Source organism: Phascolarctos cinereus, unplaced genomic scaffold (assembly GCF_003287225.1).
Source record: "Phascolarctos cinereus isolate Bilbo 61053 unplaced genomic scaffold, phaCin_HiC Scaffold_2;HRSCAF=192, whole genome shotgun sequence".
In the NCBI taxonomy this organism is placed as follows: Eukaryota; Metazoa; Chordata; class Mammalia; order Diprotodontia; family Phascolarctidae; genus Phascolarctos; species Phascolarctos cinereus.
This window is the reverse complement of record NW_027555625.1, coordinates 230,619,231-230,631,513: the sequence shown is the minus strand read 5'-3', so window position 1 is coordinate 230,631,513 and position 12,283 is coordinate 230,619,231. Positions and strand designations below refer to the sequence as shown.

Here is a 12,283-nt window from a genome sequence, read left to right as displayed (position 1 = left end):
GATACACACACACACACACACACACACACACACACACGCATGCATTCTTTTACACGTCTGTCTGTCTGTCTATCTGTCTATCTACCTACCTACCTATCTACCTATCTACCTAACTACTTTCCTACCTAGCTACTTACCCACACATATATACAGAGATATATGCCAGAGCTTCTAAGGCATCAGGGTAATTGTTCTGAAGGTCTTCCTAGGGCATATAATGGAGATGGAGGACATGTAGAAGATTGGGCTGGATAGGGACAGAGTCTTGGTCACTCCCTGGATGCTTCCTCCTTTCTCACTTGTACTATTTATGACTTTAAGGCAGTGGTGAACCAGTAAATGCTGAACAACCAGCTCTTTGGAGAAAAATACGCGTATTTATGTATTACACAGATATATTATAAATTTCACTGACGCAAATTCCATGTGGCTGGTTGATTCTGACAAATTAAAAAAAAATTGTTGCGTTCTTGTATCTTTGTAGCCAGCCTGTGGAACTTTGTCAACTTCTTTGGTGAATTAGATAATAGATTTCAGACACTGGAAGACTATTTCCCATTTTTTGGGTAGTATTCACAATATAATGGAACAACTTTTAAGTTTCATCTGTATTATTAACTTTTTCTCCATCACTTTCTTAAGTCTAGACAGGGGTTGGCAAATTACTGCTGGGTAAGAATGGTTTTCACATTTTAAAATAAAATTTTATTGAATTTAAGAATGGAAAAACCATTCTTAGCCTTGGGTTGTACAAAGCAGACAGCTGCTGCTGTTTGATCTGGGGGCAGTAATTTGCTCACCCCTGGTCTAGACAGTTCCCTCACTGTGGCAAATTTCAAGCTATTGGAGTGACACCATTGAATTAGGAGTTGGGAAGAGATGCACACCACTTTGTAACCTCTCCACCATATAGATAACATAGATATAAATAACAATGACAGCATAGATACAATGTAGTAAAATGTAGTAAAATAATTAGGAAGTGATGAGTTTTTAATGATTATTACCTTTTTTTTTAATATTTAAAGTTTATATAATTTAATTTTTCATAATGACCATGTTTAACAACTGACTGGCAAAATTCCTGAAAATGTAGCTCTCTGAGCTTGTGAGCTAGTAGGAGCTGGCCCCAGGACCCCACTGCCTTGAGATATCATTTCACACTCTGGGCCTCAGTTTCTTTCTCTATAATATTTGTGTGTGTGTTTGTGGAAGGGGGTGGGTGTTGAACTAGTTGAGCTCTAAGCACTTTTCTTTTTCCTGATCTGCTTCTCCTTGTTACAGGGCAGAAGTTAGTGAAAGTGAATTTGGTTAATTAGGGGTTCAATTGTGTAAATATTTATTGATCATCTACTATGGACTTGGTTCTAAGGGGGATATAAGAAGACGATTCCGAGCTGAGTTTCCAGTCTGGTTGGGGGGGATAGGATGGGCCCACAACTAAACTGTAATACAAGACAGTACATGGCAAGGGCAATAGCGTCTTTATTGTGAAATACTCAAGCCAGGGCCAGGTTCAAGGGCTTGTGAGGAGGCCAGGTATCCTTGAGCTTTGGCTGTAGGTGTTGGGTGGGTGACTTGTTCCTGGGGCTGCTAATGGCTCCATGTTTTTCTCCTGCTTTTTCTCAGAATCATCAAAGTCCCTGATCATCCTGAAACCCTGTGCTTCCAGATTCGTGGAGCTTCCCCACCCTATGTCCATGCTGTGGGGAGAGGTGAGCCAGGGAGAAACCTGGAGAGGCTGGGTCAGCCTTACATGGAGGTAGTACTGGTAGCCAGTAATCGGATGTGGTAGATTTTGAGGGGCTTAAGAAGGCACCCTTTAGCAAAACATCTGCCTCCTTTGGAGTTAGCTAGCTGGTGCAGTGGATAGAGCACAGGGCCTAGAGGCGGGAAGCTAGCTGTGTGCAACCTGTAAAGTCACTTAACCTCTATCTGCCTCAGTTTCCTCAACTGTAATATGGGGATAATAGCACTTGCCTCATGGAGTTATGAAGATAAGGTAAGATATTTGTAAAGTGCTTAGCATAGTCTCTGACACATAGGCATTCAATAAATGCTTGTTACTTTTCCTTCTCTCTCCCTTTGTCCTCTTGACCTTTCTCTTCTAGACTTTCCATCTTCTAGATCCCATTTTTTCTTTTAGAAATTCTCCTGTTTCAGAATTCTCCATGTTTTCTAGGCTGATCAGGTTTTTGAATTAGAAGACCTAGATTGAAATCTATATAGATGTTTTGGGAATCTAGTTTTCTCATCTGTTTTTTTTTTTTTAATGAAGGGTTTCAACTAGATTATCTCCTTTCTAGCTCAAAATCCTGCCATCCATGTTAGGATCTATCATCCTTCTAGTTCGTCCCCTCAGTTTTTTTTTTTCTTGGGTGCCCTCTTTTGCCCTCCTCTCTCACCCATGCCTCTCTGTCTCGTAGGCTCCGAGGCTGCAGCGGTGGGACTGAATGCTGGCCAGTGCATTTTGAAAGTCAATGGGAACAATGTGATGAATGAGAGCTTTGCAGAGGTGTTGGACCACTTCCTGGCCTACCGAAGCCGGCAACAGGAGGCACTGGTGAGTGGAACCTTTAGGATGTCGGGATCTGGAGGGATGAAGGGCTGCCACCTCCCTTGTGTCCTGTCATGCTTGGGGCACAGCTGACTTGTCCTCATCATTAGGCTTCTCTCCAGGAAGGTCAGAGTCAGATTCCAAGCTGGGAAGGGAGTGAGCATTAAAGGCAGAGCCAAGCTGGGTTTGTACCATCCTGCCAGAGGCACAGAGATCTAAGGACAAGATAGGATAAAAACCTGTTGCCAGGCAGAACTTCAGAGCCAGGGAAGCTCAAGACCAGGAAGACAGAATGAAGTAAATTTGACCAAGCAGGGAGCTGACCATTTGTTCTGCTCAACCTGATGCTCCCAAATGACAGTTTCACTGTGGTGGCTTTCACTCATTGCTGTCAGCTGCTGCTGCTGCTCCTGAATGGCCGCTGTTGGAGTCGTCTAGATCTGCTTCCAGTTCAACAGCTTCGCAGAATTTCAGAGTTGGAAGGGACTTCAAGTCCAGCCTGTATCTGAAAAAGAGTTCCTTATGCTACATGTGAGATCAGTGGCCATCCAGACATTGCTTGAAGACCTCTGAGGAGGCAGAAACACACTCACTCCAGAAGCAGCGTATTCTACTTCTGACTACATCTAATTAGGAATTTCCCCCCCATATCATCAGGTCTATATCTGTCTCCTTGGAACTTGTACTCTTCACTTCTAGTTATGCCATCTGCAGCCGGACAGAATCAGTTCAATTCCCCTTCCGTGTGATGGTCCTTCATGTGTCTCTGTCTCTTCCCTGCCTCCTCCCTACCCACTTCACTAGGCTATAGATAAACTCAATTCCTGCAGATGATCTTCTGGCCAGGAATCTGAACCCTTTCAATCTCCTGGTCACTCTCCTTTAAATACCTTTCAGCGTGGTCCTTCCTAAAATGTGGTGCCCAAAATGAACACCACCCTCTGGTGTTGTCTGGCCAGGGCAGAGCAGAATGGACCTGTCTTCTCCTCGTTACTGGAAAGCTCTGCCTTTCAAAGTGCAGCCCGGAGAGCTGCCACATCATCCTGTTAACCCATGGAACTTTCAGTGCTATAAAGCTTCAGGCCTTTGTAGGTAAACTGCTGTCTAGCCCCATGTCCTGTATCCTGTACTATTGGTGAAACCGATTTCTAGGATGTAAATATAGGACTTCAGATTTGCCCTTACCAAATTCCATTTTATCAGTCTTCACCATTTTATAGCTGGTCGAGAGCTTTTAAAATTGTGATCCAAATTATTGATAAAGATATTCAGTAGGGGCAGGTAGGTGGCACAGTGGATAGAGCACCGGCCCTGGAGTCAGGAGGACCTGAGTTCCAGTCTGGCCTCAGACACATAATACACACTAGCTGTGTGACCTGGGGCAAGTCACTTAACCCCATTGTCTAGCTAAAAAAAACCCAAACATATTCAGTAGTTCAGGGCACTCTATTCCATTTCCTACCAGTGTCACATTAAACTATTAATGACTTTTCTTTGGGTCAAAACAGTTTTGAATTCATTTAATTATGCAGTTTTATTATCTAGCGCATACCTCTTCATCTTTTCAACAAGAATAGCATGAAAGACTTTATTAAATGCTTTTCTGAAATCTGAAGATATTTAATCTATTTGCCATTGTTCAGTCGTTTCAGTCATGTCCATGATCTGAATTTGTGGTTTTCCTGGCAAAGACACAGGACTGGTTTGCCAGTTTTCTTCTCCAGCTTATTTTACAGATGAGGAGACTGAGGCAGTCAGGGTTAAGTGACTTGCTTGACACAGCTAGGAAGAGTCTGAGGCCAGATTTGAACTCAGGAAGATGAGTCTTCCTGACTCCAGATTGGGCACTCTTATCTATTGCTACTCCTGTTTAATCTATAGAGTTATAGATTCTGTAGATAATTATAGGATTATAGCTATACCTAACTGCTCCTATTTAATCTCTAGAATTCCATTAATAACCAGTCAAGTAAACTTATCAAAAATGGAAATAAAGTTGATATGGTATATGAGGTTCTTAATGAAGCCATACGGGCTCTTTTTTTTTTTTTGGCTAGGCAATTGGAGTTAAGTGACTTTCCCAGAGTCACAAAGCTAGTGAGTATCATATGTCTGAGGTCATATTTGAATTCAGGTCCTCCTGACTCCAGGGCCGGTGTTCTATCCACTGCGCCACTTATCTGCCCCTGTACTGGCCTTTTCTGATCAGTGTTTTCTTTCCAAGATGTCCAGTAACTTTCTAATACTTTGCTAAGAACTGAAGTCGAGCTCCCTGGTCTGGAGTTCTCAAATTCCTTTTTCTTCCCTTTTTTCCAAAGTTGGGATAGCATTTGCCCTTCTCTTGTCCTGTGGTCTTCTTTTCTTCATGATCTTTTGAAAATCCCTGACAGTAAGTGTGGAGTAATTGCACCTGCCAGTTTTTTTTCCACTGCCTAGGATATCGTTTATCTTGGCCTGGTGTCTTGGAACTTCCTAAGGGCATCTGGGAACACTTAATATCTCCCTACTTGTCTTGGGTTTCAACTATCAGCCATGTTTGTTCTGTCTTTTCCAGTCCAACTGTCGTTTTCCTTGTCAGAAGAGCCTTATTGGGTTGGAGGTGTATGCAGACTGCTGGGCAGGGTTAGGGTTAGGAGGAGAGGTTGCCTATGTGGTACAGCCTCGTCAGGGATGGAGAAGGATTTCCCTAGGGCTACCACCATAAGTGTGGAGCCCTCTAGATTCAGCTCCCCAGCCCAAGGCCACAGCTTAGGGGCCTGTGAGCCAGGTACAGAGGCTGGAAACTGGAACTGCCTGATTTAGGATGTCAGGGACAACACTGGCCACCTTCAGAACTTCTGTGTGCCTTCTGTCCAGATAAAAGTAGTAATGATGTTTCTGTGGCATTTAGAAACCTAAAAAGCACTTTCCTCAGACAGCTTTATTAGATAGGAATATAAATGGTTTTATAAACAATGTTTTACAGGTAAGGAAATTGATGCTCAGATAGGTTTCCATAACTAATATTGGGGTAGAATTTGGATGTATAGATCTCCAAACTCCAAGACTCGCATTGTTTATTACCTCATTCTGTCTCTTAAATCACCAAATTTGTTCTAATGAGAATTTATGTCATGTATTTTATTAGTTGAAAACAAAAATAAAACATCTTCCCTACCACCCTCCTGAAATTTCTACCTTTAGTTTCTCCTTTAGATTATAATATTGAATGTGCCTGTTAACTGGGAAGAGTGACACACTAGCTCAATATCTTTCTTAGTAAGACTTTAAAGGATTGGTAATAAAAAGGTAAAGTAAAGGAGGTCCTAGAGCCCTAGATTGGGCTCTTCCAGGGTCAGTAGTCTTGGATAGAGGACCATTGGCCTCCAGGTGCCATCATCATGGCCCCAGGTATCTGAGGCAGGGTGAAACCACAGAGGGAATGTCCAGTGCCTGGTTGGGGTGGAGTCATTGCAGACAGATGTTATCACTCACATTTTGTCACAGGCCAGCATCCTGTTTCCTCTTGAACTTAGCTTTGTAGCCACTGTGAAGAGCCAGAAAACTTCTGAGTTTTGAAAGTCCTTTGCTCTTACTCTCTGTAGAACTAGATTTACTCATGCTACTCATCTGTTTGGATTAGGATGGGGAGCCTTGCTTTTTATGCTGCTTTGGGCCTGGAAATCTGGGCCCATCTGGACCCAATACAGCCCCCATCTATCCCTCTCTCTCCCAGCCAGAATTTGGGGTAGCAGCTGTAGGAACTTCCCGAGAGCTTAGACTCAGCCAAGCCTGAGGGTAATGTCCCTCCAGCTGAGCTCCTCCACCCTTGAGAGATCTGAGCCCTTGGGAGTGGCATGGGGCTCATCACCTACTGTGAAGTCCTTCCTTCCCAGATCCTCTTCCCCTCTACATCATCCTTCTCGTCCTCCTCCTCTTCTTTTTTTCATTGCCTCTGTCTTGTTCGTGAACAGAGTGGAGCAAAATCTGTTCACAGTTATCCTCTTCCCTGCTTTCCTTCTCTGCCTCCCCACCCCAATACACCAATTCCTCTGGCCAGCTGCCAGTGGAGAGTTTGACAGGTGCGTCATTGATCAGAATGGGCCCTGGGGCAGCACACCCTTCACTTTTCTCCTCCTCATCCTCTGTTGTTGCCTTCATTCTTCCTTTTTCTGTGATCCTCCCCTTACCTAGGGCAAGTGTAATCCCCACTTTCTAGGTAAAGAAACCAAGATGTGGAGAGGTTAAGTAGTAATAATGATAATAATTCAACAAGCTTTTATTAAGTATCTGTTGTTTTTAGAGCACTGTGTTCAATGCTGGGAGTGGGCGCAGTGAGACAAAGTTTCTATATGATTCTTGTCCTTATGCACCTTAAAGTTTATCTGTGGATAATAATATGATATTAATAATAGTATGGTAATAATTGCAATCGTTTCAGAATGACAATAGTCAGAGTAATAATGAGTGACTTGCATAAGGCTGCATAGGTAGTTACTGGCTAGATTACAGGATGAGACCTAATTCTCTTGACTCCCATCCTTAGCCCTCTGTTTTCACTGTGCTGTCTTACCCGTAAGGAAAAAAAAGTATGAGTCAGTATTTCTCAAAGGTGGGGAAGTCTAGACAGTAGAGAAAAAGCCTTGGGTTGGGCATTTGGAGACTTGTGTTTCTGAAAACAAATGATAGATTTAGTAAAAACAGTTAGCTTTCATATAGTGCTTTAAGGTTTGGAAAGCATTTTATAGATGTTATTTTATACTCAAAACAATCTTGTGAGGTAGATGTTATTATTATTCTCATTTTACAGTTAAGAAAACTGAGGCTGAGAGAGAGAGAGAGAGAGAGAGAGAGAGAGAGAGAGAGAGAGAGAGAGAGAGAGAGAGAAATCTTGTCCAGGGTCACAAAGTTAGTAAGTGTCTGAAGTGTTCCTTCAAGGGAAGGTACTCTGACCATTACCATTCAACATCTAGAGCTAGAAGGGACCTCAGGGGCAATGTAATCCAACCCTTTCTCTTTACAAATAATAGCTAACATTTATATAGTTTGCAGTAGGCAGCTAGGTGGTGCAGTGGATAGAGTTTCCTTATCTGTAAAATGAGCTGGAGGCAAATAGAGGTTAAGTGACTTGCCCAGGGTCACACAGCTGGTAAGTATCTGAGGTCAGATTTGAACTGAGTTCCTTCTGACTCAGTCCAAGGCTGGTAACTCTATCCACTGTATCACCCAGCTTCCTCAGAGCCCTGTAGTTCAGACTTCTTATTTTATAGATGAAGATACTGAGGCCCAAGGGAGGTTAAGTGACTTTGATCAGATCCTGCCTCAAACCCTTACTGAGTGACCCTGGGCAAGTCTTTTAACCCTGGTTTGCTTCAGTTTCCTCATATGTGACATGAGATGAAGAAGGAAATGGTAAACCACTTCAGTATCTCTGCCAAAAAACCCCTCAAATGGGGTCACAAGTGGCTGAACACGAGTAGAAGCAGCTAAACGACAATATGTTAGCTGTTAGTGTTTCCCCTCTACCATGCTGTTTCCTAGTCGTTCTCGGGGAAGCCACTGAACTATTCTGTTCTCTGATTTTTTTCTTTTGCTCATGAGAGATAGATAGTAATCCCTGGTCTTCTGTCCTCTTCAAACTGTTGTGAGGCTTGATTGAACTAATAGATACTGGAACGCTTTGAGACTGTTATAGAAATAAAGAATTACAGTGGGTGTTTATTGAGTGCTTTAAAGTATACCAAGCACTTTGCATATATTATCTCAGAATTTTAATTCTTACTATAATTCTGTGAGGTAGGTACCATAGATACTTTACAGATGAGGAAACTGAGAATTGAGGGTGGTTCATTGACTTGTCTGGTCAAGTGACTAGGCAGGATTCTGATGAGGGCCTCTCCTGGCTGCAGGTCTGGTGGACACAGTGCTCCCTTTGGGAGTGGGGAGTGGGGAATGGATTAAGAATAAAATTCCTGGGGTTGCTAGGTGGTGCAGTGGATGGAGCACTGGCCCTAAAGTCAGGAGGACCTGAGTTCAAATCTGGCCTCAGACCAAACACTTGGCACTTACTAGCCGTGTGACCCGGGGCAAGTCACTTAACCCAATTTCCTTAAAAAAAAATTAAAAAAAGAATAAAATTCCAGATAGTGCTGAGGGCAGAACCAGAGTGAAAACGTTTGGGGTTCCTTGGTGGAGGTGGTGAAGGTGTCTCTCATCCTGTCTTTACTGCTGCGCCTTTGTGGAGGTCAGGCTCTCGTCTTTGCTTCCCTAGCCTCGGTACTTCTCGCTTCATAATGTTTTTTTCCCCCTCCCCCAAGGGTCTATATCAGTGGATCTATCGCACTCATGAGGATGCAGAAGAGGCTCGGGCCCAGCAGTGGGGCCCCGGCAGCTACCTCAATGGCAGCCTTGATGAGGCCAGGGGACCTGGAGCCCTGGAAGGAGGCCAAGATGATGAAGGTAGTGGCAGGGGCTGGCCTGGTGGGTGGGAGATAGGGCCCAAATTCAAGTCCCTGTCCAGGAATGGAAAGATTAAGGGGCAGCTGGGTGGTGTAGTGGATAGAGCACTGACCCTGAAGTCAGGAGGACCTGAGTTCAGATCTGGCCTCAGACCAAACACTTGACACTTACTGGTTGTGTGACCCTGGGCAAGTCACTTAACCCCAATTGCCTTAAAAAAAAAAGCTAATATAACCAGGAATGGAAAGGTTGGAAAGGGACAGTTCCTTTGAGGTGAATGGCTTCTCAGAGGCCCCTGCCCAATAAGAATGCCTGGTGGTTTTTGTTTGTTTGTTTTTGGAGTGTCAGGTGGAGTTAGAGGTAGAGTCATCTGGCTCCAGGAAACCCTATGCTGAACCCTGTGACTAGAGAGAGACAGTAAAGGAAGAGGATTGTAGGATTTAGAACTGAAAAAGGAACTTTGGGAAGACATCCAATTCCATCCTTCTCATTGTGCAAATGAGGAAACTGAGGCCCAGAGGTTAAGCACTTAAATTTTGAAGTCAGGTATCTTGATGCCTATTCCTTCCCTTTGTTGTTGTCATCGTCGTTGTTTTAAGATGGGGACAAGATTGCACAGTGGATAGAGCCCTTGGCCTACTAACTGTGTGACCCTGGGCAAGTTACTTCACCCTGTTTGCCTCAGTTTCCTCATCTGTAAAATGAGCTGGAGAAGGAAATGGCAGACCACTGTAGGATCTTTGCCAAGAAAACCCCAAATGGGGTCACAAAAGTTTTGGACCGACTGAAATGACTGTGAACAGGAGTCAGATTGGACCCCTTTTTGGCCGCTCCATGGAGGAAGTTTTTAAAATTAACAGAATAGTTACTGTTTGGAGGCGGATTCATTTTGAATTATTGCTTGGAGTGGATCCTAAGCTTCAAAGGAAGAACCTGGTTGGGATTATTAATAGAGTGTTATGGATGATTTGGAACCATTTTTTGAGGAGTGGATCTACATTCAATCAAAAGCAATAATTATATCAACTCACATTTCTGTATCGATTTTGTATTCATAAAATGCTTACCTTACAATAAACCTGTGAAGTAGGAGGTGCCAGTATTATTGTCCCTCTTTTATAGAGGAGGTAAGTCATTTATGGAAGGCCGGGGCGGTTGACACTTGGCCAAGGCCACACTAAAGCTCATAAGTGTTCAGACTTATGTCCCCTAACTCCAAGTCTGCCACTGTCTCCAAAACGCCAAAATACATTTCTCCCAGTTGTGAGAGCTCTTCCTTTTGTTTATAACTCTTTCCCCTGCTTTATTCCAATTGAGGCCTTACTTAGTGGAGAAGGAAGCTCTGATGTCATCTCTGGCAGGAGGCACCTAAACCTCAGCTGCATGTCACCCGATGAGCCTTGGGGACAGGAAGAGGAGAGGCTAGGGGAAAATGGGGGTGGGGGGGCGGGAGGCTATGCCAGGACAGCTGGGCTCCATTTGACACGTGTCAGTGCTTATGCCTACAGGCAACAAATTATCTCTGTGGAAAGACGATCCTCTCACCCGAGGGCTTGGACTTTGTACTCAGGGACTGAGGGCTGGTAGGCCATTGCTCTGGGGCATCCTGTGTTGTGAACATACAATGAGGTTCCAAGAGTTCCTCTGTTCTCCTCCTTATAATATAGTTATTGGGTTATGTCTTGAAGATTGGGAGTTCAAAGCTGGGGTGAGTGCAGAGATTACTGTTTTGTGGCAGGGAGTGTAGGAAGTCTCCTGCTTTTTTTTTTCTTTTCCAGAATGATTTAGTAGAAAGGGCACTAGACCTTCATGGGTTCAGAAGGACTTGGGTTTGAGTCCTGCTCGGACTCTGCCTAGCTGTGTGATCCTGGGATTTTGGGCTCTCGGAGCCCTTACTTTCCTTGTCTTCAAATAATATCTCCTTGGTTTGGAAGTAGCATATCTACCCATCGCAACCATGGGTGCTGTAAATAAAGGATGAAAGGGCCATCTTTGTGATGTAGTCTTATAGAAAGAGTAACATGCATGGAGAAGTCGGAAGGCTTGTGTTCAAGACCTGACTTTGATACTTAGCTGTGTGATCTTGGCCAAATCCGACTTGTTTCACGTACTACCTGGGCCCCAGTTTTTTCTTCCGTAAAATGGGAATAATAGGATATTCAGATAATAATAGTAATAATAATATTCACACTCGGGGCTGCTGCAAGGGAAATGCAGTAGAAAAGTCTTATTCTACTTTTCCCTGGCCCTGGGAATGGGGCACGGGATAAAGGGGAGTGAAAAAAAATTGGCACTGTCTGGCATGTGTCCATGAAATCAGTGACCTGAGGTAGAATTATAACTTTAGATTTTTTCAGCTGGAAATCAGATAGGAACCAGATGGTTTTCAGAACCTTGTGCTTGATCATAGCCCTTGGGATATGAATCATAACAGAGGACCTAGTGCAGACTTGCAAATAAACATGCCAAATTCACCAGCCCCCACACTTCCCCCCCCCCCCAAATCATTTAACTTGGCTTAGGAGGGAAAGAAATGGTAAAACCTGAACTTCCTTGTGCAGGAAGGAGTTCCTGCCTGGGCCTTCCTGTCCATAATCTCACCTGGAAAATGGTTATTAGTGCATCTTGTAGAAGGGCTAGTAACATGAATGCTGATCATTTGACTTCCCTGCTTCCCAGGCAGGCCCAAGTTTTAACCCTAGCTTTGTCATTATTGAGCTCTGGAACCTTGGCATCATCATGTCACAATTCCTGGGCCTGTGTTTACTTTGTAAAATGGGGGTATAAATAACTCATATCCTGCCATACTGCCTTGCAATATTGTTACGTAAATGTCAGATGGAAAACTTAAAAAAAATTAATTTAAAAAAATAAAAAGGTCTGATGGTAACAAATAGGGGAAGGGCTTTGAAAAGTGAATTCAATTCTTCAAAGGATTTGAAGGGATACTTCTATCACAGAAGCAGATAGCAACTTCTTCATTCCATAGTGGATTTATGAGTTGCTTTAGCAAAAAAAAAAATCCATCCTTTTTTAAAAATTTTTTAAAAAATAGTTTATTTATTTTTAGTTTTCAACATTTGCTTCCATAAGAGTTTGAAATTTAGATTTTTAACCCCTCCCTCTCCCCCCCCAGATGGTGTGCAATATGATATAGGCTCTACTTATACATTCATATTAAGCATATTTTCCCATTAGTCATAGTGTAAAGAACAATTAGAACTAATGGGAGGAACCACAAGAGTGAAACATAAAACAAAACAAAAAAGGAAAAGGAGAGCAAATAGT

At 43.2% G+C, this 12,283-nt stretch overlaps 1 protein-coding gene across 1 annotated transcript in view; it reads left to right on the top strand.

Moving 5' to 3' along the window:
• Positions 1–12,283, top strand: part of PREX1 (phosphatidylinositol-3,4,5-trisphosphate dependent Rac exchange factor 1) — a 236,144-nt gene that overhangs the window by 190,388 nt on the left and 33,473 nt on the right. Inside the window, 3 exon segments of the mRNA XM_020984168.2 lie at positions 1,630–1,715; positions 2,427–2,563; positions 8,854–8,995. Coding sequence (XP_020839827.1) covers positions 1,630–1,715; positions 2,427–2,563; positions 8,854–8,995 — 365 coding nt within the window.